The following is a 27,393-nucleotide window of genomic DNA, read 5'->3' on the forward strand; positions in this document are numbered from 1 at the left end:
AGAAAAGGGAAGTAAATGGGGAAGGAAAGGGAAGGAAAGGAAGGAAAGGGAAAGGAAGGGAAGGGAAGGAAGAAGGGGAGGGAAGGAAAGGAAGAAGGGAAGGGAAGGGAAGGAAAGAAAGGAAAGGAAAGGGGGAGAGGAAGAGAAGGGCAGGGAAGAGAAAGGGAAAAGGAAAGAAAAGAGAAGGAGAAAGGGAAGGGAGAAAAATAATTTATTTATTTACTGTATTGTATTGTGTTGTGTTGTGTTGTGTTGTGTTGTGTTGTATTTATATGCTGCCCATCTCCCTTATTAAGCGAGTCAGGACGGCTTACAAGATGCAGAGCTTTTTCCAAGCCACAGCCTTAAATCCCTTTTCAAAAACAAAAGGCCCCATCATTTCACAGTTCCATCAATGAACTTGTAAAACAAACAAGACTGTCACCCTTTCAATATTTCATTCATGAAATGGATTTTTGTGCGTGTGTGTGGAAAGGCTGCAGAGACGAGTTCAGTGGAGAGACGAGGTCAGCGCCTCCAATAAAATGAAGTGCAGAATGGAGCACCTACAATAGAAGGGGTTCGGACCCCCCACCCACCCCCAAGACCCCCTGCCCTCTATAGCAGTAAAGCCAAGCGGAAGGTTCCTCCTGGATTTACTTGCCATGCAGGGAGAGGAAAACAGCAAACAAATTAGGGTGGGGAAAAACGTGCAAAACGTTTAGTGAGCAGGAGGCTATTTCCATGCCTGACTCTGTTGCTGGTAAGTCTTTGAGTTACGACCATAATGAGCCTTGGTGGCGCAGCAGACTAAAGCGCTGTTAAGTAACACCAGCTGCCTGCAATTACTGCGAGTTCAAATCTCACCAGGCTCAAGGTTGACTCAACCTTCCATCCTTCCGAGGTAGGTAAAATGAGGACCCGGATTGTGGGAGCAATAAGATGACTTTGTATAAAAAAAACAAAACAAAAAAACACCGCTTAGGGGCCCCCGAAAGCCCTACTAAGCAGGTATATACAAAAGTATGAAGCCTATTGCTTAACGCATTGTAAGCCGCCCTGAGTCTCCGGAGAAGGGCGGCATATAAATCGAACCAATAAATAAATAAATAAATAAATAATGGACCCAAGCAGCAAGGATCGTAAAATGGGCAGATTGCACTACTGAGCCAATTTTATGATCTGTTTTTTTTTTTTTTGCAGGGGTCATTAAGCAAGCAATGCAGTCGTTAGGTGAACCAGTGGTTTTCTATGGGCATGGTTTTGCCAAAAAAAAAAAAAAAAAAAGAACAGAAATACCAATTTTCGGGCAAAACCGTCATAAAACGTGGATCACAAGGATGGGACACTGTAAAGGACCAGAAAGGAGGCCAAAGCATTGCTCATCATTTCTCCTTTTTCTGATTTTGCCTTCTCGCTTTGCTTGGCAAGGAAAAATTCTGCATGGGATCGATGAACACGTCACCCCGAGTGCACACGTTTTCGGAGGGAGCCTCCAAATCGAGAATTCTGGTTGGGGGTTTCAGCCTGCAGAATCGAGTCCAGAAACAGCCCCAATGATTGACACTGAGGGCCAAAAAACCCCAAGCAAATTTCAAATTGTCAGATTTTTGCGCAAGCGTCTTGGTTCTTATTCCTTGATTGTCTCCCAATTATTTGCATTAAAGGCCAAAAAAAAACCGCAAGCAAATTTCAAATTGTCAGATTTTTGCGCAAGCGTCTTGGTTCTTATTCCTTGATTGTCTCCCAATTATTTGCATCCAGGGCTAAAAAGCCCCAAGCAAATTTCCAGTTGTCAGATTTTTGTGCATGCTTCTTGGTCCTTATTCCTTGATTGTCTCTAATTATTTGCATTCAGGGCCAAAAAAACCCCAAGCAAATTTCAAATTGTCAGATTTTTGTGCATGCTTCTTGGTCCTTAATTCCTTGATTGTCTCCAATTATTTGCATTCAAGGCCAAAAAAACCCCAAGCAAATTTCAAAGTGTCAGATTTTTGTGCAGGCTTCTTGGTCCTTAATTCCTTGATTGTCTCCCAATTATTTGCATTCAGGGCCAAAAAAAACCCAAGCAAATTTCAAATTGTCAGATTTTTGTGCATGCTTCTTAGTCCTTATTCTTTGATTGTCTCGTGCAAACATCACCCTACTTACATCTTCATCAGAGCCGTCTGTGTGTATGTGTGTGTGTGTGTATAAATAAAAACTCCACTGGAGATAAACATCCTTTTCCTATTCTCTTTGGTTCAGAGCCTCTCTTTCCCGCTGGGGGCTAGGAGGAAGGAGAAACAATTGGGAAGGGCGGGGTAAAGAGAAAGGGTGGGTGGGGGGAAGCAAAGAGACTTACGGGTCCGGGGTCTCTCTCTGTCGCCATGGCAACACGGAACGGCAACAAGGCAAGAAGAGAAGGGTTTTAGTATCAAAACACGAAGAATGCCACTCATCCCGCCTGCAACTGTACATAAAAACACCCTCCCACGACAGTACAAAATGTGAAAATTAAATTATCACGAGGTTGCACCTCTCCGCCTCTTTAATTGGAGGAAGCGGGGTGGTGGCGGTTCAAGGGCATTTGGGAAGGAGGACACACACACCCCGAAAAATTGATGCATTTTTTTTCCTTATTCCTTGTCAAAGCTGCACCCCTAAAACGATCCATATTGGAAGGCTGGCATTCGCTTCAGGCCAGCGGTAAGTGGGACCGGGTGATTAGCGATGAAAAGGACTCCGAATTATCTTCCCCTTGACCGGGTGATGCAGGTAAACTTTTGCAGCTGATAATCTAAGAAATATGGGTAGTCCTCGATTTACAACTGGGAAAATTTGTCGCTATACGGGGCAGCCGCGAAGCGAAGCATTGTGGAGCTGTATCTGTTTTTAGGAGCTTTTTCTGGTGTTAAGCAAAGTTATTATCTCTTTTTCTTTGCTGTTAATCTGGTTACGGGAATCACTGCAGTCGCTAAGTGAGACATCACACTATATTGATTTGCAACCTTCCCTGTCAATTTTCCTATTGTCTTTCCTTGCCGGAAGTAGGCCGGGAAGGTCACGAATGGCAATCACGTGACCCCAGGATGCTACAACAGTCATATGTATACGGACTGGTCATATGCCACTTTTTCAGTGCCGTTTTAATTTCAAAAGGTCTCTAAATGAATGGTCGTAAATCGAGGACTACCCCGTGGCTATGTTGCAAATCATCCATTAATAAATTACCAAGTATGAACTAAATCAGAGGTGTCTAACATTGGCAACTTTAAGACTTGGGGACTTCAATTCCCAGAATTCCCCAACCAGCCGTGCTGGGAGAATTCCCCATGCTGGCTAGGAATTCTGGGAGCTGAAGTCCACAAGTCTTAAAGTTGGACACTTCTGAGCTAAATACAATGAATGAAATAAATAAATGAGCTAGTAACATCGAACTCAAACTGCTATCTGACCAACTGCTCCACATTTACACTTCTTTTACTTTTAGGAACAGTTGACATTTTCCCCCCTATTATCCCATTTCTAAATTTGGGTTGGGACCCTCAAAATTCCCACTTTATAAAGCTCATTTCATGGGGAATAGCAATCTTAATGCACACGAGCAAACAGACTTTGAAAGATTCTTTCAAAGTGAAAGAATCTTTGATTCTTTCAAAGTGACTCAAAACACCAGTACTGCATTTCTCAAACCTGGCAACTTTAAGGTATGCGGACTTCAATCTCCAGAATTCCCAAACCAGCATGATTTTGTCCCCCAATATCAGACAATGGAGTTAGTCACCTGTTGGGAGAATTGTTTTAAAGTAGACATTCAATGTTTCTTCATATCTAGGGGAACCACAATGAAAGCACACGAGTTACAGCAATGTTTCTCAAACAGGGCAACTTTTAAGACATTTTTAAGAATTTAAGAATTCTGGGACTTGAAATTTATGAATGTTGGCTGGGGAATTCTGGGAGTACAAGTTCACAAATGGTGGCTGGGGAATTCTGGGAGTTGAAGTCTACAAATGCTGGCTAGGGAATTCTGGGAAGTGAAGTCCACAAACGGTGGCTAGGGAATTCTGGGAGTTGAAGTCCACAAATGCTCATTGAGGAATTCTGGGAGTTGTCCACAAATGCTCATTGAGGAATTCTGGGAGTTGAAGTCCACAAATGCTCATTGAGGAATTCTGGGAGTTGAAGTCCACAAATGCTCATTGAGGAATTCTGTGAGCTGAAGTCCATAAATAGTGGCTAGGGAATTCTGGGAGTTGAAGTCCGCAAATGTTCACTGGAGAATTCTGGGAATTGAAGTCTGCACACCTTAAAGTTGCCAGGGTTGTCCCGATAGTCCCTGCCTTCCCCAAATTTAGGCAAAATCTTTCATAACTCACTCTCAAAGAACAAAGAACCAAGATTATCTGGAGAAACCTACCTCGGTCGGCATCGAGAAGCCCTCGGTCATCCTTGGCAACCAGATGGGCCTGCGCCCCCAATGCTCCCGACAGTGCCAGCAGCCCCGAAGCACTACCGAGGCTGGCCAGGCTGGCAGACTGGACGCCGGAAGGGTGAGGGGTCAACGGGATGGGGGGCGCGTGATGGGAAAGGTGTTGAGCTTGAAGCTGGTGCTGAGGAGACAGAAAGGAATTGAAGAGCCTTAGAGGTCGACCAACTCTTCTAATTGTTTAGAAAAGCGCTGCTGTTTCTATCTTTGCACTTTTAACGTTTTGAAGTTTGCCTCATTTGATTTCTTAAATCCTGCCTTTAATAATTTGCAAGTAACTCAAGGCAGCTAACATATCTAATAATCCTTCTTCCTCCTAATTTCCCAACAACTATCACCCTGTGAGGTGGTTGGGCTGAGAGTGAGGGACTATAACTCACCGTCTCCCAGGGATTGGCCCAGAGTCACTCAACTGTTATTTGTGTTTAAGGTAGGACTAGAATTCACCATCTCCTAGTGATTCGCCCAGAGTCACCCAACTGGCTTCTGTGCTTAAGATAGGACTAGAATTCACCATCTCCTAGTAATTGGCCCAGAGTTACCCAACTGGCTTTTGAGTTTGACAGGACTAGAATTCACCTTCTCCTGGTAATTGGCCCAGAGTTACCCAACTGGCTTTTGAGTTTCACAGGACTAGAATTCACCTTCTCCTGGTAATTGGCCCAGAGTTACCCAACTGGCTTTTGAGTTTGACAGGACTAGAATTCACCTTCTCCTGGTAATTGGCCCAGAGTTACCCAACTGGCTTTTGAGTTTGACAGGACTAGAATTCACCTTCTCCTGGTGATTGGCCTAGAGTCACCCAACTAGTTTTTGTGCTTAAGACAGGACTAGAATTCACCGTCTCCTGGTAATTGGCCAAGAGTCACCCAACTGTTTTTAGTGCTTAATTTGGACTAGAATTTATCTCCTGGTGATTGGCCCAGAGTCACCCAACACCGTTTCCTGGTTTCTAAACCAGCACCTGAACCATTACACCTAACTGGCACTCTTATCTCTCTAATATTTGAGTCTTTAGCGCTGGCTTCTTATCATTTTTATTTTTAATAATGTCTTCACTATTGGACATTTTTGTAAGCCATTCAGAGCTGCCGAGCATCCTATGACCACAATTAGGATCAGAATATCCATTACTAAGCAAGACGGTTATTAAGTGAGTCAAACCTGACTATGACTTTTTTCACGGTTAAGTGAATCACTGCAGTTGTTCAGTTAGTGACACGGTTGTTAAGTGAATCTGGCTTCCCCATTTGACTTTGCTTTTCAGAAGGTCGTAAATGGGGATCACATGACCCCGGGACACTGCAACCGTCATAAATATGAACCAGTTGCCAAGCATCAGAATTTTGATCATGCGACCCATGGGGATGCTATGACGGTTGTAAGTGTGAGGACTGGTTGTAAGTTACATTTTTCTGTAACTTCTGTAATATGTTCATACGCTTGCTAAGCAAAAGGTTGTAAGTCAAGGACTACCTGTAGTTCTGTGACACATAAAAACATTATTAATCATATATACATATATACATTATTAATCATATATATTTTTAAATGTTGAAGAAATGGGTTTTTTACACATTGAAAAAAACATATTGTTTAGTCCTCGTTTAGCAACTGCCTCTTTTGGTGACCGATCACAGCTATAGCAGGGATGAAATCAACAGGTAATCCTCGACTTATGGCCACAACTGAGCCCAATGTTTCTGTTGTTAAGAGAGACATTTGTTAAGTTAGTTTTGCCCCATTTTACGATCTCTCTTGCCACGGTTGTTAAGTGAGTCACTGCAGTTGTTAAGTCAGTAACCTGGGTTGTTAAGTGAATCCGGCATCCCCTTGATATTGAAAGTCGCAAAAGGGGAATCACATGATCTTAAGGCAGAGCAACGGTCGTAAGTATGAACCAGTCGCCAACATCTGAATTTTGATCACCTGATCATGGGGATACTTGCAAAGGTTGTAACTGTGGAAAACGGTCGTAAGTCCCTTTTTTCAGTGCCGTTTTAACTTTGAACAGTCGCTAAATGAACTATTGTAAGTGGGGAGGGGGCTACCTATAATAAATCCTTGTGTTTGGTCTAACATCAAAAAATGGTTGGAACAAATAACAGAAACACAGATAAAGAACCAGAAACGTTTTTACTAGGAATCTTTAATAAATCATACTCTAAAGATATTAAATATCTTACAATTCACATACTAACAGCGGCAAGAATAATATACGCAAAAAATTGGAAGCAAGAAAAAACGCGAAATGAAACAGATTTAATAGAAAAATTTTTAGAATGCGCTGAAATGGATAGGTTAACCAAAGAAATACAAGAAAGAGAAGAATCAGATTACTATAAAATATGGAATAAATGGTATAATTGGTTAAAAATTAGAAATAAACAAAAAACCTAGAGGGGAAATATTACCGATATAGAAAATGTTATTACACTAAGGAGAGGTGAAGAAATATATAACAAGCAAAGTGTCACTTTGAAACAATGCTTAAGAAGGAAACATAATTTCTTTTGTTTATATGTTGTATAAATGTTTGTTGTGTGTATGTTGTTATGTTTTTTTTAATATTTATATTCTAATAAAAATTTATTAAAAAAATAAATAAATCCTTGTCTTTATGACCTTTGCAGGTCGATAAAGGGGAAAAAAACCCCTGAGGAACATAAGATCCAGTTTCTCATAGTAACCGCTTCTCTTAATAACTGAATCGCCGAATCCCAATTCTGGTTGTTAAACGAGGACTATCTGCATCTGTAGCAAACTGAATATATACGAATTGTGCAGAATGTACACAATACAAAAAAAAGGGGGGGGGAATCTCATGGCATACGAGAAACAACTCCCTGGCACAATTGTGTGTGTGTAGTACACCAGTTGAAAACATGGCTATAAAACAATGCAACCGTATTTGCATTGAGACACAGCAAGGACTGGTTTTAATGCATCCCCTTTTATCGTTATTGCTACATTAATTTTTATTAATTAGATATTAGCTGCTAGGAGCCTTGGCAGCTGAATGGAAAGCAGAGATGGGCAGGTAGAAAGATAATGGACAGCTGTTAGCAACCCCTTCAAAGGCTGATTATCTGAGCAAGGCAAGGTCCCCGGAGATTTCCGCAGGGGGTGTAGTTAAAAAAAAAAAAGACAAAATACAACCGACCCTTCAAAATTACAACAGATCTCCCCCCCAAAAAGGTACAGGCTGTCCTCAAGTTACGACCACAATTGAACCCAAAATATATGTTTGCTAAGTGAGAAATCTGTTAAGGGAGTTTGCTCCGTTCCAACGACGGTCCTCGCCACCTTTGTTAAGTGAATGGGTACACTGCTTAAATTAGTAACACAGTCGTTAAGTGAATCTGGATTCCCCCTTGGCTTTTCCTTTTTTAGGTCACATGACTCCGGGACATTGCGACCGTCATAAATGTGAGTCAGTTGTTCAAACGAACTAGACTGTGTTGTTTCTTCGTGTCATGTAATATATATGGGTATATGCTGTGGTGGGATTCAGCCGGTTCGGACGAATGAGTTGTTAAATTGTTGAGCTGGCCCTGCACCTCCCCATCTCGCCCCTTCCAGGAGTCCCCACACACCCCGTTTTGGCTCCCAGATAAGTGTAGGGAGGCCTACTAGGCCCAAAACGGGGCACTGGGGGATGCGACGTGCCCCCCCATCCGCGGCCTATGTTTGCTCCAAGGAGGCTGCAGGGAGGCCTACTAGGCCCAAAATGGGGTGCCAGGGGCAGCGGCCCCCCGCTGCCCGTTTTTGCTCCCAGGGGGGTGCAGGAGGCCGAGTGCTGCCTGTCACAGCCCCTGGCCACGCCCACAATGGCCACACCCACCCAGCCGGTCATTAGGACAGAGAACCGGTTGTTAAATTATTTGAATCCCACCACTGGGTATATGCCTAATTTTGCATTTATTATTCATTCATTCATTCATTCATTCATTCATTCATTCATTCATTCATTCATTTATTCTGTCATGTTGATGTCGTGTATATTGGAGGTGGTGACCCTTTGGGAATTGTATGCAATGACATTTCATTTTAATGCATGCCGGTTCGTGTACATTCAAAGTGACAATAAAGTTATTCTTCTATTCTACGTAAATCACATGACCATGGAGACGCTGCAACAGTCATAAGTGTCAAAAAGGGTCGTAAGTATGAAACATGGTCACGACACGCTTTTTTCAATGCCATTGGTAACTTGGAATGGTCACTAAATGAACTGTTGTAAGTCAAGGACTATCTGTACTTACAACCAGGTTCCGAAGCTTCAACGGCTGCCCCCATCTTCTGTGGTCATGTGACCACATTTTGGACTCTGGGCAATCAATTCACATTTACAGTTTTAGGCAAAAATGCCCCGTAGCAAGTAATGGGTTCCCCATGAATTGAGTTAATGACCATGGTGATTCACTTAACAACCTTTGCAAACAAAGGTCGAAAAATTGGGTGGGTCATGTGATGATCCGCTTTACGACTGTCATGACTAATAACGGGCAAGCTCCATTACCGCCTTGAGTCCTCGGCTTACAACCACAATTGAGCCCAACATTTATGTTGCTAAGCATCTCGGTGCAGTGAATTCTGCCCCATTTTATGACCTTTCCTTGCGCAGTCGTTAAGCGAATCCCTGCAGTGATTAAGGCAGTAACTGAATGGTGGACGACGGAAGGATTTATATTCCTTGTAGTCATCTAATCATTAAGACTCTGAGGGTCCTTGAGGCCACTTAAGAGGTTTATCTGTGCCCTCAGGGTCACCTGTATAGAATAAATCTCCATATGGCCTCAAGGACCCTCAGAGAGAGGGCTAACAACCAGAGGACTGCAAGGGATATAAATCCTTCCATTCTCCGCCATTCAGTCAGAACTGAAGAAGCCTCTTGGATGAGAAGCGAAATGTCTTCAAGAAAAAAACAAAGTCCAGTTGCCTTTTGAAAAAGCACCTTCGGGTTCTGGCCAGCGTTGGACCCAGCTGGTGGGACTGTGTTACGTTAACTGTGGATGGTTGTTTTTTGGGGGGAAAGCAGGGTGGAGGTTTACCGACATCCTGTCTGTCGTGGTTTAGCAGTGCAATAAAAGATTTCAATGTTGCCTGCATCCTGGGTCAGAACACTCCCCATCTCCTGCTGTTATCGCCTGCCGACTGCCGGCCCCTCCAGCAGCCAAATCAGAGGAGGAGGCATGGAAGTCAGGGTCAGCATCAAGGCAACCTGAGAGCTCTGAGGGGGAAGAGGGAATGGAGCTGGCAGAGAGACAGAGGCCGAGCCTGGTTCATCCGTCAGCCCTCGGAGAGTCAGCAGCCCCGAGGTCTGGAGGAAGAGGAGGAACAGCTGGGTCCAATGCCTGAAATGTGGATGCGCAGAAGAAAGAGGAGAGGAGAGCAGTGGAAATCAATGGGCTGGTCCTCGGGACGGAAGAGCCACTGCTGCTAGCGAAGCCCCATCCTAACTCGGGATAAAAGGCAGGGGGTGGAGATGAATAAATGTGGCAGACAACTATTTATCTCCTGGTTGGACAGACTGGTTAGCCTGCGGTGAGGGAGGAACTTTTTGCCGGGGTTGCCGGCGCTCCTAATAAAGGAATCATTCCTTTATTTGTTGAGTTTGGGGAGCTGGGTCAGAACACCTGCCTACGAGCACCCCCGAAACCTCGAACTGTCGTCGAGAGAAACGAAAAGATGGACTAAGGTGGGCCTTAATGTCTTTTTTTCTCCTCATGCTTTTCCCCTCACGCCTACATCAGACGTTGAGACAGATCTTTGAGGTGTCTTTTCAAAGACCGATGCAAACATCTCTGCCAGGCTGCTGTTATCAAAGACGAAAAAGCTGCTTTTTTTTCCTCACAAGAACCAACTCGCATCCGTCTTCGGAATAGGTCAGCTGAGGCTAAGAAAAGCTTGCAAAAGAATGGCCCCCTTCCTGAAGCAAATCTGAGCCAACAGAGAGAAATACAGGTAGTCCTCAACTTACGGCCACAACCAAGTCCAGGATTGATGCTGCTAAGTGAGAAATGAGCTCAGCGAGTTTTGCCCCATTTTACGACTTCTCTTGCCGTGTTCCTTAAGCGGATCCCTGCAGTTCGTTAAATCGGTAAAAGCGGTCATGAAGTGAATCTGGATCCCCCCTTGACTTTGCTGGTCAGGAGGTCGCAAAAGGAGACCACGCGACCCTGGGATGCTGCGACCGTCATAAATATGAACCAGCTGCCAAGCATCCGAATGTAAATCAGGCGACCGTGGGGAGGCCGCGACGGACATAAATGTGAAAAATGGTCACAAGTCACTTTTTTCAGTGTCATTGTACCTTTGAGGTGTCACTAAAGGAACTGTTTTAAGTCGAGGACTGCCTGTATTTGCAGGTTAGGGTTGAAATGAGGGGTCGTTGGTGCTCTCTGAGCTTGGTTCTTTCCTTGCAGAGGTCGCCTTACCAAACTAGGTAACATCATCAGTGCTAGTAAGAGAGTGGGGTTTGCTTCTCAATTTATATTCCAATGGCTGCCCCTGTCAACACTGGTAGGAGTGGTATTTGGTTGGGATATTTACTGCTGGCTTGTTTGGCAATTCCTTGATTGGCATGTTGTTTGCTTCTTGATTATCAGTTTAATGTTAATCTCCCCACTACCCCATTTCCCCGAAAATAAGACCCAACCGGAAAATAAGCCCTAGCATGATTTTTCAGGATGCTCGTAATATAAGCCCTACCCCCAAAATAAGCCCGTTACGATTGTCAGCCAGACGGATGCATTTAGTACCGTATTTCCCCAAAAAATAAGACCTAACCAGAAAATAAGCCCTAATGCGTCTTTTGGAGCAAAAATTAATATAAGACCCGGTCTTATTTTCGGGGAAACACGGTAGCCCTGATGATGTTATCTAGTTGGGTCATGAAACGCCTGCAAGGAAACAACCAAGTATAGAGAGAGCACCAAGGACTTCACAGTTGTCGTTGTCTTCCTTCTCTCCACAAACCCTATTGATTTCTAGCATTGATGACGTTACCGAGTTGGATCATGAAACGTCTCCAAGAAAACTACCAAGCTTAGAGGACACCAAGGACCCCACAGTCTGTCTGTCTTTCTTTCTTTCTTTCTTTCTTTCTTTCTTTCTTTCTTTCTTTCTTTTTCTTCTTTCTTTCTTTCCTTTCTCTTCCTTCCTTTCTTTCTTTTTCTTTCTTTCTTTTCCTTCTCTTCATTCCTTCCTTCCTTCCTTCCTTTCTCTTTCTTTCTTTCTTTTTCTTTCTTTCTCTCCCTTCCTTCCTTCCTTCCTCTTCCCCCTTCCCACAAATCACACCCCCTTCTAGCACTGATGATGTTACCTAGTTGGATCATGAAACGTCTCCAAGAAAACAACCAAGCTCAGAGGACCCCAAGGACCCAACAGTCTTTCTTTCTTTCTTTCTTTCTTTCTTTCTTTCTTTCTTTCTTTCTTTCTTTCTTTCTTTCCTTCCTTCCTTCCTTTCTTCTTTCTTTCTTTCCTTCCTTCCTTCCCTTCCTTCCCTTCCTTCTTTTTCTTTCTTTCTCTCTCTTCCTTCCTTCCTTCCTCCTCCCCCTTCCCACAAATCACACTCCCTTCTAGCACTGATGATGTTACCTAGTTGGCAGGGGTGAAATCTAAAATTTGTTACTACCGGTTCTGTGGGCGTGGCTTGGTGGATGGGGGTAATGTGACTGGGTGGGCGTGGCCAACTTTTTTTTTTTTTAACTTTTAAAAGCATTTTTTCTACAGCCTCTTCGGCTGAAGAGGTTGCAGAAAAAAATGCTTTCAGGAGCCTCTGACGATCAGACGACTCAGCTTGGATCGCCAGATGTTTTTAAAGGCATTTTTTTTTTCAACAACCTCTTCGGCCGAAGAGGTTGCAGAAAAAAAAATGCTTTTAAAAGCCTCTGATGATCCCAGCTGAGCCGCATGATCATCAGAGGCTTTTTTTTTACTTTTAAAAGCATTTTTTCAGCTGAAAAGGTTGTAGAAAAAAAATGGTTTTAAAAGTAAAAAAACCAGCCTCTGATGATCGCGCGGCTCAGCTGGGCATGGGGGCAGGGCGCAGGGATTTTTGCTAACGGTTCTCCGAACCACCCGCCGCCATCGCTACCGGATCAGGCGATCCTGTCCGAACCGGGAGCATTTCACCCCTGCTAGTTGGGTAATGAAACATCTGCAAGAAAACAACCAAGCTCAGAGAACACCAAGGATGCCACCAATCAGAATATCTTCCACTGAATTAATAGCCAGCAGTTAAGACAGCTGCGTCTCTTTCTCCCTTTACGTATCCCAAAGACCACCGGCTGGGGCTTATGGGTCACACTTGCTCACCCTAAATTTTGCAGCGGCCTTCCTGCAAAGGGAGAGCTCCCGCCTCCCCCCCCCGCAAACCCAGCCCGTGCATCCCCCATAAAAGATGCAAAGACACGAATGAAGGCCAAGACAATTTGAACAACAACAACAACAACCAAAATACAATTCCCAAGGACGCAGCAAAATCCATCAAAGTTTGCAGGAGACGAGAGCCTGCTAGGAGGCTCAGCTCGGTAAATAATGAATGATCTCAAAAAGAACCTTGCAAAAAAAAAAAAACCAACAACGTGGGGGGGGGAAGAGGAAGGCTCAGCCCGGTTTGCAGCAAACTGGGCAAGGAGGTGGAGGGGTAGGGGAGAGAGAGAGAGCCAGGAAGAAGCAAGGCATCCATTAGGATCCGATTTAGACAGCCGAGTCTTCTCTCGCCCTCGATTACGGCCCTCAAATCAAATATTAAAGAAAAAAGGCAATCGAGTCGCCACAAAGGCCTCGGTGCAGTTGCACCGGAGCCAGCTTCGTTGGCAATTTCCAAGGGCATTAAAAACCTTCTCCTTTTCTCCCCTCCTTTACGACGACGTGCAGGCAGAGCTTTCAAAAAACACAAGGCATTCTTAGATTAAAAGAAAAAAAAAAGAGGGGGGGATTTTAAAGCACCCGGAAATTGCCAATGCGGCCGATCCGAGGGACATTCCTCGGCCACTGCAAGCGTTTTGCACAAGCAAACGAGGCGAAGAAAGACGGAAGGTCCTCGGCTTACGACCGCAATGGGGGCCGGAATTTAGTGTATATTGGAGGTGGTGACCCTCTGAGAGCTGCAGGCAAGAAAAATTCATTTTAATATATGCCGATCAGTGTACATTATTATTCTATTCTGTCCTGTCCTGTCCTATCCTATTCCCTTCCACTCCACTCTCTGTTCTGTTCTGTTCCACTCTCTGTTCTGTTCTACTCTATTCCATTCCATATTTTCTCTTCTCTTCTCTTCTCTTCTCTTCTCTTCTCTTCTCTTCTCTTCTCTTCTCCTCTTCTCTTCTCCTCTCCTCTCCTTAATTCTATTCTATTCTGTTCTGTTGTTGTTCTGTTCTGTTCTGTTGTTCTGTTCCGTTCCATATTTTCTATTCTTCCATTCCATTCCATATATTCTGTTCTGTTCTGTTCTGTTCTGTTCTGTTCTGTTCTGTTTTCTGTTCTGTTCTACTCCACTCCACTCCACTCCACTCCACTCCACTCCACTCCACTCCACTCCATTCTATTCCATTCTAAATTTCTGTTACTAAGCAGGATGGTTGTTAAGTGAGCGGCGTTCGATTTCACAAGCTTTTGGCCAGGGGTGGTTAAATGAATCGGTGCAGTTGTAAAATGAATCGTGGTGGTCGTTAAGCGAATACGGTTTCCCCCCTGCTGATTTTTCATTTTATTGGTTGTAAATTTTCTAGCAAGATGGACAGCATAGTAGTAAGTAAATAAGATACATCAAATGCTGCCCAGGCTTGCAATTCCCCGAGAAAATCACAATTTTCTTTTTCTCCCAACCAGGAAACCGGACTTAAGGCTTGTTGTAGGGCCTGCCTCTACTTACAACCCGGATCTGAAGTACCAACAGCTGTTCTTGTCATCACAGGATTACAACTTCGGCACTTGGCAATCAGTTTGCGTTTCCTGCTCTTTGCAGTGTCCCAGCACCGTTGTTGTGATCGTTTCTGCCAATAACTATCTTTACAGGTAGTCCTCGACTTACCACCACCATCGAGCCCAAAACGTACATTGCTAAGTGAGAAATCGGTTACGTGAGTTTTGCTCCGTTTTACGACCTTTCTTGCCACCGTTGTTAGGTGAATTCCTGCAACTGTTAAATTAGTAACACGGTTGTTAAGTGAATCTGGTTTCCTGTTATGATCTAGGCTTCCGGAGTCATTAAAACACACGAGTAGTCCCAAAAACCTCTTTTTTTTGCAACAGCTGTGAATTACGTTCACTCACAGCTGAGTCCCAATTAGTTGCAAAAAGTCCTTCGGGAGAATCACCAACCTTTATCTCCCTTGACACGCTGCCAAAGACTTACTTGGCAAAGCCACACAGAGTCCAGAATCAAACAGAGATGCCGACTGGGAACAGAATTAACAACGTTGCTTTCCTGCAAAGGGCCCACGTGCCTTATGGGAGGGGCTAATCATCTCCAGGCCTTACTCCTGAGTTGTCCCTTTTGTTTTAACTGTTCTTGCCTTCTGGCAGCTCTGCTCATGCGCGCACTAGGAACAGGCTCCTCCTGTTTCTCTGCCTCTCTGCTGTCCGACTCTGGAGGCTCTGGAGTCCGTGCATCACTCCCAGATGGTTCTGGCCCCATCTCTGCCTTTGACGCAGAGCCCTCATCCGAGCCTTCTGCAGACTCCAGGACTGGCCCATGTTCCTCCTCAGCCTCCTCACTATCCGACTCCGCTGCCAGCTCCGCAGGCTGCTGGTGGACCACAACATTTCCCCCATGGACTTTGCTTGTCAGAAGAGGATCGATTGCATGACGCTAGGACACTGAAACTATCATAAATATGAGTCAGTTGCCAAGCATTTGAATGTAAATCGTGAGACCACGGAAATGCGTAAGTGTGAAAAATGGTCGTAAGTCCTTTTTTTTAGTGTCGTTGCAACTTCGAATGGTCACTAAGCGAACTGTTATAAGTCAAAGACTACCTGTACTTCCAATTTCTTGCCCAAAAAAAAAAAATGCTCATTGAGGACAATGGACTCGCTTAACGGCTGCTGCAATAAAGATTGTTAAATCAGTCAACAGTCTTTTGGTGATCTCCTTGATGACCGACACACCTTACGACTGCAATTCCAGGCTGAATTACGTGATAAGTCGAGGACTACTTTCATTCAAGTTCACGAGATGATGGTGTAGGGAAGACAACCAGGATTCCCTCATCTTGGAACACAGCAGTGGGTTTCACATTATGCTGCTACCGGTTCGCCACATGCACGCACACTCGCTTCATGTGTGCACGCCCCAGGTTCGCACACACGCCTGCCTTCCACACATGAACCCAGCCTCAAAAGCATGTCTAAATAGGATGGTATAGAGCTGAGGCGGTTGGTTGGGCCCACCCGTGATTTCCGTTACCGGTACGGGTGAACCGGTCTAAACCGGCTAAATACCACCTCTCTTGGCACAGAAACAACAAGCCTCAATTGTAGCACAGCAGATTTTGTTTAAAATAAGAAAAGAAGCTCCTCAGAGCGGGTAGAACAGCTTGCACAACAAAGTTGTGGGTTCTCCATCTCAGGAGGGTTTTGTGAGGAGGCTGCACAACCACACACCGCAGCGTTTCTCAATCTCCGCAACTTTAAGACAGGTGGACTTCAATTCCCAGCATTCCCACCCAACCAGCCTACCGGTGGTGCCTGAAAACCTGGAAATTCTTTTGCACGGAATCCTAGAATAGTGGAGTTGGGAGATAGCCCCCCCAAAGGTCATCTAGTCCAACCCTCTGGGTTGGACAGAAAAAGCAATTAAAATCCTAAAGTCGTGGAGTTTGGAATGGCAGCCTTAAAGAACGTCTCATCCAATCCTCTGCATTCTGCAGGGAAAAATAAATAAACAAAAACCTAAAATGGTGGAGTTGTGTCTAGTCTAGGCCTGGTGCCTCTGCCAGCCAAACCAGGCCTCGTGAGGCCTCCACGAGGCCCGTTTTTGGCCGGCAGAGTGCTTCTGGAGGTCGGGGAGTACTGTGGAAAGAAAGAAGGGAAAAAGTACATCTTGAGCATGTGTCAAACACCTACCCCGGCCATGCCCACCATGGCCACGTCGACCCCCGGCCCTCCAAGGTCAAACATAACCCTGATGCGGCCCTCAATGTAATCGAGTTTGACACCCCTGGTCTAGTCCAACTCTATGCAGAAGAAAAAAGTATTCTAAAGTTGTGGATTTGGAAGGTTCCCTAAAGATCATCTAGTCCAGCCCTTGGGAGGAGTGTGCAGAAAAAAAAACAGAACTCTAAAATAGTGAAGCTGAAAGGCACCCTAAAGATCATCTAGTCCAAACCTCTGCACTATGCCAAAAAATAAAAAATAAAAATCTAAAGTCGTGGAGTTGAAAGGTTCCTTAAAGATCATCTAGTCCCGTGATGGCGAACCTATGGCATATGTGCCACAGGTGGCACGTGGAGCCATATCGGTCGGTACGCGAGCATTGCCTAGTTCAGCTCTGGCGCACATGTGCGCACTGGCCAACTCATTTTTGGGTCCTCTGGAAGTCGGGAAACAGGCTGTTTCCAGCCTCTGGAGGGCCTCCGGGGGGTGGGGGTGGGGAAGGCCCATTTTTCGCTCTCCCCAGGCTCCAGAACCTTTCTAGGAGCCTGGGGAGGGCAAAAATGGCCTTCCCCACTCACCCCCCCCGGGGGCCGGAAACGGAGGGGTGGGGTGGGGAAGGCCATTTCCGTCCTCCTCAGGCTCCTAGAAAGACTCTGGAGCCTGGGAAGGCTTTTTTTGAGGCCTCTTTTTTTGAGGCCTAGCAGGCCCACCGGGCCATCATGTGCCAAAAGTGGGGGGGAGTGCGGGGCGGTCACACATGCATGTGCGGGGTGCATTGAATTATGGGTATGGGCACGCACGCACGCGACACTCCCCACGCTGCGTTCCCCCCACTTTTGGCACGCGACGGCAAAAAAATTAGCCATCACTGATCTAGTCCAACCTTTGTGCTTCCCAAAAAACCAATTCAGCCACCCTTGAGAAGTGGCCGTCTGTCTCTTCAAAACCACCAGAGGTTGTGAACTCCCAACACCTAGAAGCAAAGTTGTGTAATCTTGTACAACTCCCAGCGATGAGAAGTTTCTCCTTAAACCCAGAGAAATGTACCAGATGCCAAATGACCCAGATTCACCAAAAACCACAACAAGAGTCTCTCCGGGGACCAAGACCACCTCAACAAGAGACAGAAAAGGGAGTCCTACGTACCCCGATTGCCACATTCAGTTCTGCCACCGTCACCTGCTTCGCCCGCTCCACCGCCTGGACTACTTGTTGCTGGTGCTACCGAAAAACAAAAGGGGTGAGAAACATGATTATCATTTACAAAACTTGGGAAACTCTGGGTCTGTTTTAAATCATCATAGTGGTGGATTTATCTTCCTCTTTACATCCAAGATGCCCAGAATCACTTCATAGACTAGAACTCCCAGTCTCCTAGTAACTGGCTTAAAGTCACCCGACCGGCATTCATGCCTAAGGTAGGATTAGAACTCACAGCTTCCTGGTGATTGGCTCACCGGCCGGCATTCATTCCTAAGGCAGGACTTGAAATTATAGTCTCCTGGTGATTGGCCCAAAGTCCCCCAGCCAGCTTTCATGGCTAACGCAGGACTTGAACTCATGATCTCTCATTTTGTAGCCTGGTGCTTTAACCACTGGACCAAACTATGAACCTGCATGCTGAGTTTGGATCTGGGACAAAACCCAGTAATTAATTGTTTCAAGAACAATTAATAAACTTGAAATTAAACCAGTCCAAAGTCACCCAGCTGGCTTTTATGACTAAGATAGGACTAGAACTCACTGCTTCCTCATGATTGGTCGAAAGTCACCCAGACAGGTTTCATACATAAGGTGGGACTGGAATTCATAGTTTCTTGGTGATTGGCCCAAAGTCACCCAGACAGATTTCATCCCCAAGGCGAGAACTCCCAGTCTCCTGGTGATTGGCTCAAAGTCATCCAGCTGGCTTTCGTGCCTAAGGGGGGGACTAGAACTCCCAGTCTCCTGGTCATTGGTCCAAAATCACTCAGCTGGCTTTCATGCCTAAGGCGGGACTAGAACTCCCAGTCTCCTGGTGATTGGCTCAAAGTCACCCAGCTGGCTTTTGTGCCTAAGGCAGGACTAGAACTCACTGTCTCCTAGTTATTGGTCCAAAATCACTCAGTTGGCTTTCATGCCTAAGGCAGGACTAGAACTCCCAGTCTCCTGGTGATTGGCTCAAAGTCACCAAGCTGGCTTTTGTCCTTAAGGTGGGACTAGAATTCACTATCTCCTCGCGATTGGTCCAAAGTCACCCAGACGGGCTTCATACCTAAGGCGGGACTAGAACTCCCCGTCTCCTGGTGATTGGTCCAATGTCACCCAGCCGGCTTTCATGCCTAAAATGGGATTAGAACTCACCATCTCCCTTTTCCTAGCTTTGGTGGACCAAACTGGTTCCCACGTTGTTGTTGTTGTTTTAAAAAAGCTGAAAATCTTACACCCTGTCTGCAAGTAGGACGGGAGAAAGGAATAACCTGGTGTGACACTCACCTCCTGAGACAGGAACGGGATGAGCTGAGCACAGATGACGTTCAGCCGCTTGGCAATCTCCGTCTGCAAGGGGAAAAGGGGAGAGGGCAGGAGGAAGGGAAAACGCCATTACAGTGTATCTACCTGAATTCCCACAAAACAGAATAGAAATAGAAATAATAGAAGGGGAGGGGAGGGGAGGGGAGGAGAGGAGGAGAAGGAGAGGACAGGAAGAGAGGAGAGGAGGGGAGGGGAGGGGAGGGGAGGAGAGGAGGGGAGGAGAAGGAGAGGACAGGAAGAGGAGAGGAGAGGAGGGGAGGGGGGATGAGAGGAGGAGAAGGAGAGGACAGGAAGAGAGGAGAGGAGGGGAGGGGAGGGGAGGACAGGACGAGAGGAGGGGAGGAGAGGAGGAGAAGGAGAGGACAGGAAGAGAGAGGAGAGGAGGGGAGGGGAGGAAAGGAGGGGATGAGAGGAGGAGAAGGAGAGGACAGGAAGAGTGGAGAGGAGAGGAGAGGAGAGGAGGAGAGGGGAGGGGAGGAGAGGAGGGGAGCAGACGAGGAGAAGGAGAGGACAGGAAGAGAGGAGGAGAGGGGAGGGAGGAGAGGAGAGGAGGGGAGGGGAGCAGACGAGGAGAAGGAGAGGACAGGAAGAGAGGAGAGGAGAGGAGAGGAGGGGAGGAGAGGAGGAGAAGGAGAGGACAGGAAGAGAGAGGAGAGGAGGGGAGGGGAGGAAAGGAGGGGATGAGAGGAGGAGAAGGAGAGGACAGGAAGAGTGGAGAGGAGAGGAGAGGAGAGGAGAGGGGAGGGGAGGAGAGGAGGGGAGCAGACGAGGAGAAGGAGAGGACAGGAAGAGAGGAGGAGAGGGGAGGGGGGAGAGGAGAGGAGGGGAGGGGAGCAGACGAGGAGAAGGAGAGGACAGGAAGAGAGGAGAGGAGAGGAGGGGAGGGGAGGAGAGGAGGGGAGGAGAGGACAGGAAGAGAGGAGAGGAGGGGAGGGGAGGGGAGGAGGGGATGAGAGGAGGAGAAGGAGAGGAGGGGAGGGGAGGGGAGGAAGAGGGGAGGGGAGGGGAGGAAGAGGGGAGGGGAGGAGGGGAGGAGAGGAGGAGAAGGAGAGGACAGGAAGAGAGGAGGAGAGGGGAGGGAGGAGAGGAGAGGAGGGGAGGGGAGCAGACGAGGAGAAGGAGAGGACAGGAAGAGAGGAGAGGAGAGGAGGGGAGGGGAGGAGAGGAGGGGAGGAGAGGACAGGAAGAGAGGAGAGGAGGGGAGGGGAGGAGGGGATGAGAGGAGGAGAAGGAGAGGAGGGGAGGGGAGGGGAGGAAGAGGGGAGGGGAGGGGAGGGGAGGAAGAGGGGAAGGGAGGGGAGGAGGGGAGGGGAAGGGAGGAGAGGAGAGAACAATAGAGTTGGAAGGGACCTTGTAGGTCATCTAGTCCAACCCCCCGCCCAAGCAGGAGACCCTACACCATTTCTGACAGATGGCAGTTCCAGTCCCTTCTTGAAAACCTCCAGCGATGAAGCTCCCACAACTTCTGAAGGCAACTTCTCTTCCATCGGTTGATGGTTCTCACTGTCAGAAAATGTCTCCTTAGATTCCAGCGCTTTATCTGCTTTTCATGCAAAACTCTCCGCTTTTAATCTTTAACATGGCTCCCGGGCTGTTTTGTTTTCCTCAAAGTCCGATACCGCCGTCTGAAAATCCAGCAGGGAGCACACAAGCCCTGTTGAACTGACAACCCGGCCTTTGCTAACAGCGAAATTTTTCTGCTTTTGAAAGCAGGCTACGCCTTGTCCTCATTCACGTCGACACTTTCGCCCGCTCGTCAACCTGACAGAACGGCGTTCCCACTGCCTTTCTCCAGGATCCTGGGTTCAACTTCCTAGTACTCCTTGAATTACGACCGTCAGGGACCCCTCCCATCGAGGTCATAAAGTCATGACGGCTATAAAATAACCACAATGGTCAGATTCCATTGCCGGTCATAATTCAAGGACTGATTTTTATGACCTCGGCTGTTATTTTTTTCCTGCGAGTCTTGGCTAGCCACCAAACTCAGATTTTGAGCCGAGGGTTACAAGCCCCGTGTAGAAAGCAGTTCGATTCCTTCCAATGAAATAAATTGGATTAAGTTTATTTGAAATAAATTAATTTGAAATAAACAGTTCCAGTGTTGGTCAGCTTCAAAATTCAAATCAGCAAAAATAAAAAATGAAATACATACACACTGGAAGACTGGCTTTCCTGCAAGATCTATATTATTTCTATAATTCCACGATATTCTAATCCCCAAATCAAAGTTTTGTTTCTCTTAGTTTCTCGCAAATGCAGGTAGTCCTCGACTTACGGCAGCAATGGCGCCCGAAATTTCTGTTGCTACATGAAACGGCTGTTAAGTGAGTTTTGCCCCATTTGATCACTTTTCTTGCCACAGTTCAGTGGTGGGATTCAGCTGGTTCGGTCCGATTCGGTTAATCCAGGAGTGGTGACTGCGGGAGGCTCCGCCCACTTGCCCGGATGTAATGTGCAGCTACTGCGCATGGGTAGAAGGCCATGCACATAGGTGGCACATGGGAGCGTAGCACGCATGCACGTGCTCACATTTGCAAACCGGTAGGGAAGGTAAGTGAATCCCACCTCTCCCACCGTTGTTAAGTGAATCACTGCAGTCGTTCAATTAGTAATATGGTGGCAAAGCAAATCTGGTTTTTCCCCTTTGCTCGTCAGGAAGGTCGCAAAAGGGGATCAACATGACTCTGGGACACTGCAACCGTCGTAAGTATGAGTCAGTTGCCAAGCATCTGAATTTTCATCACGTGACCACGGAGGGATGTTGCAACGGTCGTCCAGTATGAAAAACGGTCATTAATCACTTTTTCCGGTGCCATTGTAAACTTCGAACAGTCACTAAACGAATGGTTGGAACTTGGAAGACTGCCTGTATTTCATCGCCTTGCCAGAGAGAGAAGCAAGCCACTGCTTTGACGTTGTCCATAACACAAAACTTTTGTTGGGGTCTCCATCAGCGATTTAATGGAGTAGAGGACTCCTGAGCATGCACAGAGTGCCTGACTCTCATCGGTTCTCTATTTCACTATGGAAACTTTCTAACGCATTGAAAACTGGGCAGGAACGGGGTAAAGTTTTTTAAATTTTTGCCATCCCCATTAGCATCTGCATTCATTTTACCGGTGATATAATGCTTCTGGTTTTTTTAAAAAAATGAAAGATAGCACTTGCCAGGAAAAAAAAAAAAGGAGAGAGAGAGAGAGAGAGAGAGAGAAGGAGAAAGGAGAGGAACGGAGACAGTAAGTACTTTCTGGGAAAAATTTAATTCTCTCTTGGGGGCTGCATAATGGATTTGCCTTTCTAATGCACTTGTGGCCAGGCACCTCCGGTGGAGGGGAGGGGGGCGCGAGGGGGAGAGCTGTCTCCAATTCACTTTCAGCTCGTTAATGTTCAATTTAGTGGCCTTTTAACGCTTTGCCCGGATGAGAAACGATCAAACCCGCCTGCCCAGATTTCCTGCTCCTGGCTTAAAATTGCTTGCCACGCTTCCGTCCGTCCCTCCTTTCTTCCAGCGTGCAAAGAAGTAATACACAAACATACCATATCTTTCTTTTTGGATTCCTTCCCACCCCCACCCAAAAAAATTCCTAACTCCTTTCTGGAATACAAGCGGTCCTCGACTTATGACATCAATTAGAATGGAATGGAATAACAGAGTTGGAAGGGGCCTTGGAGGTCTTCTAGTCCAACCCCCTGCTTAGGCAGGAAACCCTACACCACTTGGTTGTCCAATCTCCTCCTTAAAAACTTCCAGTGTTGGAGCATTCGCAACTTCTGGAGGCAAGTTGTTCCATTGGTTAATTGTTCTAAGTGGCTTAGTGGCTAAGACGCTGAGCTTGTCGATCAGAAAGGTCGGCGGTTCGAATCCCTCGTATAGGTCTCCTGTGTGAGCAGGGGGGTTGGACTAGATGACCTCCAAGGTCCCTTCCAACTATTGCCCCTTGGTGGCACAGCAGACTAAAACCCTGTTAAGTAGCACCAGCTGCCTGCAATTACTGCAAGTTCAAATCTCACCAGGCTCAAGGTTGACTCAGCCTTCCATCCTTCCGAGGTAGGTAAAATGAGGACCCGGATTGTGGGGACAATAAGCTGACTTTGTATTAAAAAAAAGAACACCGCTTGGGGGGGGCCTGAAAGCCCTACTAAGCAGGTATATACAAAAGTATGAAGGCTATTGCTTAACGCATTGTAAGCTGCCCTGAGTCTCCGGAGAAGGGGGGCATATAAATCGAACCAATAAATAACTGTTACTGTTCTGTCAAATTTCTCCTTAGTTCTTGGGTGCTTCTCTCCTTGATTAGTTTCCACCCATTGTTTCTTTTCCTGCCTTCAGGTGCTTTGGAGAACAGATTGACTCCCTCTTCTTTGTGGCAGCCCCTGAGATATTGGAAGACTCCTATCATGTCTCCTTCTTTTCATTAAACTAGACATTTCCAGTTCCTGCAACCGTTCTTTATATGTTTTAGCCTCCAGTCCCCTAAGCATCTTTGTTGCTCTTCTCTGCACTCTTTATAGAGTCTCGACATCTTTTTTTACATCGTGGCGACCAAAACTGAATGCAATATTCCAAGTGTGGCCTTACCAAGGCCTTATAAAGTGGTCTTAACACTTCACGTGATCTTGATTCTATCCCTCTGTTGATGCAGCCTAGAACTGTGTTGGCATTTTTGGCAGCTGCTGCACACGGCTGGCTCGTATTTAAATGATTGTCCACTAGGATTCCAAGATCCCTCTCACAGTTACTACTATTGAGCAAGGTACCACATATACGGTACCTGTGCATTTTGTTTTTCTTGCCTAAATGTAGAACCTTCCTTTTTTTCACCGTTGAATTTCATAGGTAGATAGGGCCCAATGTTCAAGTCTGTCAAGAATGTCCTTCTGTATCTTAAGCCTATCTTCCGGAGTGTTGGCTATTCCTGCCAGCTTGATGTTGTCTGCAAATTTGATGAGTTCCCCATCTATTGAGGCCAAGCTTTCAGTTGTTAAGCGGGACGCTTGCGAAGGGAGTTTTGCTCCACTTCCTGGCCACTTCCTTGTTAAGGGTTATCACTGCAGTCGTTAAGTTAGGAACACGGTTATGAAGTCAATCTGGCTACCGCATTGATTTGTTTGTCAGGTGGTCGCAAAAGGGGGAGTCACATAATCCCGGGCCACCGTCATAAATACGAGTCGGTTGCCAAGCGTCTGAATTTTGACAGTCATTAAATGTGAAAAATGGTTATAAGTCACTTTTCTCAGTGTTTTGTAACTTGGAACAGCCATGACTCCAAGTGGGGGCGAGTCATTGGCCCCCACAGATAGGGCTCGCAACTTGGGTGTCCTCCTGGATTCACGGCTGTCTTTAGAAGAGCATTTGACAGCTGTCGCCAGGAGGACTTTTTATCAGGTCCGCCTGATCCGCCAGTTGCGTCCCTTTCTGGATCGGGACTCCTTACGCACGGTCACTCATGCCCTGGACTACTGTAATGCTCTCTACATGGCGCTCCCCTTGAGGAGCACCCGGAGGCTCCAACTGGCGCAGAGTGCGGCCGCGCGGGTGGTTATGGGAGCGACATGGCGCTCCCATGTAACACCTCTCCTGCACGAGCTGCACTGGCTCCCGGTGGTCTTCCGGGTGCGCTTCAAGGTTTTGGTTACCACCTTTAGAGCGCTCCATGGCTTAGGACCTGGTTACTTACGGGACCGCCTTCTGCCACCAGTAGCCTCTCACCGGCCAGTACGCTCACATAGAGTGTGGTTCCTCCGGGTGCCGTCGGCCAAACAGTGTCGACTGGTGGCCCCCAGGGGGAGAGCCTTCTCTGTGGGGGCACCTGCCATCTGGAATGAGCTCCCCCCGGAGATATGGACGATCCCGGATTTACGCACCTTCCGCCATGCCCTCAAGACCTTTTTATTTCAGCAGGCTGGCCTGGCCTAACTTCCCTTTTAAATAGTAAATTTTAAATTTGTTTTGGGCCAAACTATTTAATGGGTTTTTATATTGTCTTTTAAATTTTGTAGTTTGTGTGTTTTATCTTTTTGGCTGTTCACCGCCCTGAGTCCTTCAGGAGTAGGGCGGTATATAAATCCAATAAAATTAAATAAATAAATAAATAAATAAATGATAAAAATTCGAATGTTTGGTAATTGACTCATATTTATGACGGTTGCAGTGTTCCAGGATCACGTGATCTTATTTTGCGACCTTCTGACAAGCAAAGTCATTGGGGAAAGCCAGATTCGCTTAACAACTGCGTTGCTAACTTAACACTCGCAGTGATTCACTTAAGAAATGTGGCAAGGTCGTAAAATGGGGCAAAATTCGCTTAACAACTGTTTCACGTAGGAACAGAAATTTTGGGCTAATTATGGCCGTAAGTTGAAACGACCTACACTGAAATTTAAAAGACGCCCATATCAATCTTTGTCTTTAGGACCAGGTTTAGCCTTGTAGCACCAAAGCACAAGGCTACACAGGCAGTCCTGAACTTACAATCACTTATGTAGTGACTGTTTGAACTTACAACAGCACTGAAAAAGTGACTTATAACTTGGTCCTTCCACTTACAACCTTTGAAGCATCCCCAGGATCGTGTGATTAAAATTCAAGCGCTTGACAACCGATTCCTATTTATGATCATTGCACTGTCCTGGCCGGGATCATGTGATCCCCTTTTGCGACCTTCTGATCAGCAAAGCCAATGGGGAAAGCCGGATTCGCTTAACGACCTCAAGATTCACTTAACAACCCTGGCGATTTGTTAAGTGGCCAAAACGCGGTAAAATCAGACACGACTCACTCAACAACCGCCTCGCTTAAGAAATTCTGGTCCCAATTGTGGTCGTAAGTCGAGGACCACCTGTAGAGATGTTTTTCAAAAGTTGACGGTTGACCCAAGCAAAGCAGGACTCTACCACTAAGCTCTAACCCAGGGGGGGGGGGGGTGTCCAACCTTGTCAACTTTTAACACCTGTGGACTTCAATTCCCAGAATTCCCCAGCCAGCCATGGCTGGCTGGGGAATTCTGGGAATTGAAGTCCACAGGACTTCAAAGTTGCCAAAATTGGACACCCCTGCTCTAAACCTTCACTGTTATAGTCCTTTTTTTCTACTATCTGTTTTTTTTTGGGGGGGGGGCTCTTGCCTTACAAATGACAATCTCTCCCATTGCAACTCTCCTATCTTCTGCCCACAGACCCTCTCCCCAGCAACCCCCTAGCTTGCATTTCTGCAAAGAGATATTCCTTTCATTTGCATCTCTCTCCCCCTCCCTCTCTTTATATTTTTTCCCCCCCGTCAAGCTGTTTTCCTGCCTATGCACATCCCTAAGCACCATTTCCCCCCTCCCCCCCCCGACAGGAAGGCAGAGAGCCTTTTGGAAAAACAATTTATTTTTTAAAAAAAACAGAAGGGTGGAGGGGATATCAGGAAATCCAATCACCACCGAGCCCGACCACCAAACAGCTTACTATAAAGAGGAGCCTTCGTCCGGGATCAAATTAAATGGTATGACCTTTTTATGCTGGCAATAAAGCAGGTGATGAGGGAAAGGGGGGGGGAGATTGGGCCTGGGGAGGTGGGGTTTGGGCTTGAATAACATTAAAAAGACACCTGCTGGGCAAATCTAATCGAAGGGGAGGTGCCAGTCTTTTGGGGAAAGAGAGGAGGGGTCTCCAATAGCGGAGAAGGGATCCAGCAGCACAGAGAAGATAACCACAAAGGTTATACATCAATCCGGCTCCCATTTGTCACCTGGAGGCTGTCAAGGCCCAGAGTTATGAGTTTCTCCTTAAAATAAAACAGGGGGAGGTGGGGGGGGGGGGAAGGAGGAGCCGTGACAGCTTTCTGGCAACTGGCCAGGCCAGCAGCACCACCACCTGAAGCAGGTTGTAAATCCTGCCATGCAACAGCACACACAACATCGCAAGGAAACACACGGGGGGGAAAGAGAGAGAGAGAGGACAGGGATAAATGGAAGATCGGCTTTTAATATCGTTTTATCATGCCGTGGTTAAGGCCACACGTGGAATCCAGTTTTGGTCGCCACGATGTAAAGAAGAGGTTGAGACTCTGAAAAAAGTGCAGAGAAGAGCAACAAAGATGATTAGGGGGCTGGAGGCTAAAACGTTATAAAGGACGGTTGCCGGAATTGGGCATGGCTAGTTTAGTGATATAAAGTCATATAAAGAGGCTTTCATGATTTAGTCATATAAAGATGCTTGCTCCTGGAGAGGAAAGCCATGGCAAAGTTAGACAGCATACTAAAAAGCAGAGACATCACCCTGCCAACAAAAGTGCGTATAGTCAAGGCTATGGTTTTCCCAGTTTATTTATTGGT

At 46.5% G+C, this 27,393-nt stretch overlaps 1 protein-coding gene across 1 annotated transcript in view; it reads right to left on the reverse strand.

Annotated features, from left to right (window-relative positions):
* Positions 1–27,393, reverse strand: part of LOC117668572 (transducin-like enhancer protein 1) — a 79,615-nt gene that overhangs the window by 30,149 nt on the left and 22,073 nt on the right. Inside the window, exons 6-9 of the mRNA XM_087873176.1 lie at positions 19,034–19,096; positions 17,705–17,779; positions 4,382–4,574; positions 2,324–2,340 (exon numbers count right to left, since the gene is read on the reverse strand). Coding sequence (XP_087729302.1) covers positions 2,324–2,340; positions 4,382–4,574; positions 17,705–17,779; positions 19,034–19,096 — 348 coding nt within the window. The remainder of the gene's footprint in view (positions 1–2,323; positions 2,341–4,381; positions 4,575–17,704; positions 17,780–19,033; positions 19,097–27,393) is intronic.

The sequence above is a fragment of the Pantherophis guttatus genome, chromosome 1, assembly GCF_059756535.1.
Source record: "Pantherophis guttatus breed Tessera chromosome 1, ASM5975653v1, whole genome shotgun sequence".
NCBI classification, from domain to species: domain Eukaryota; kingdom Metazoa; phylum Chordata; class Lepidosauria; order Squamata; family Colubridae; genus Pantherophis; species Pantherophis guttatus.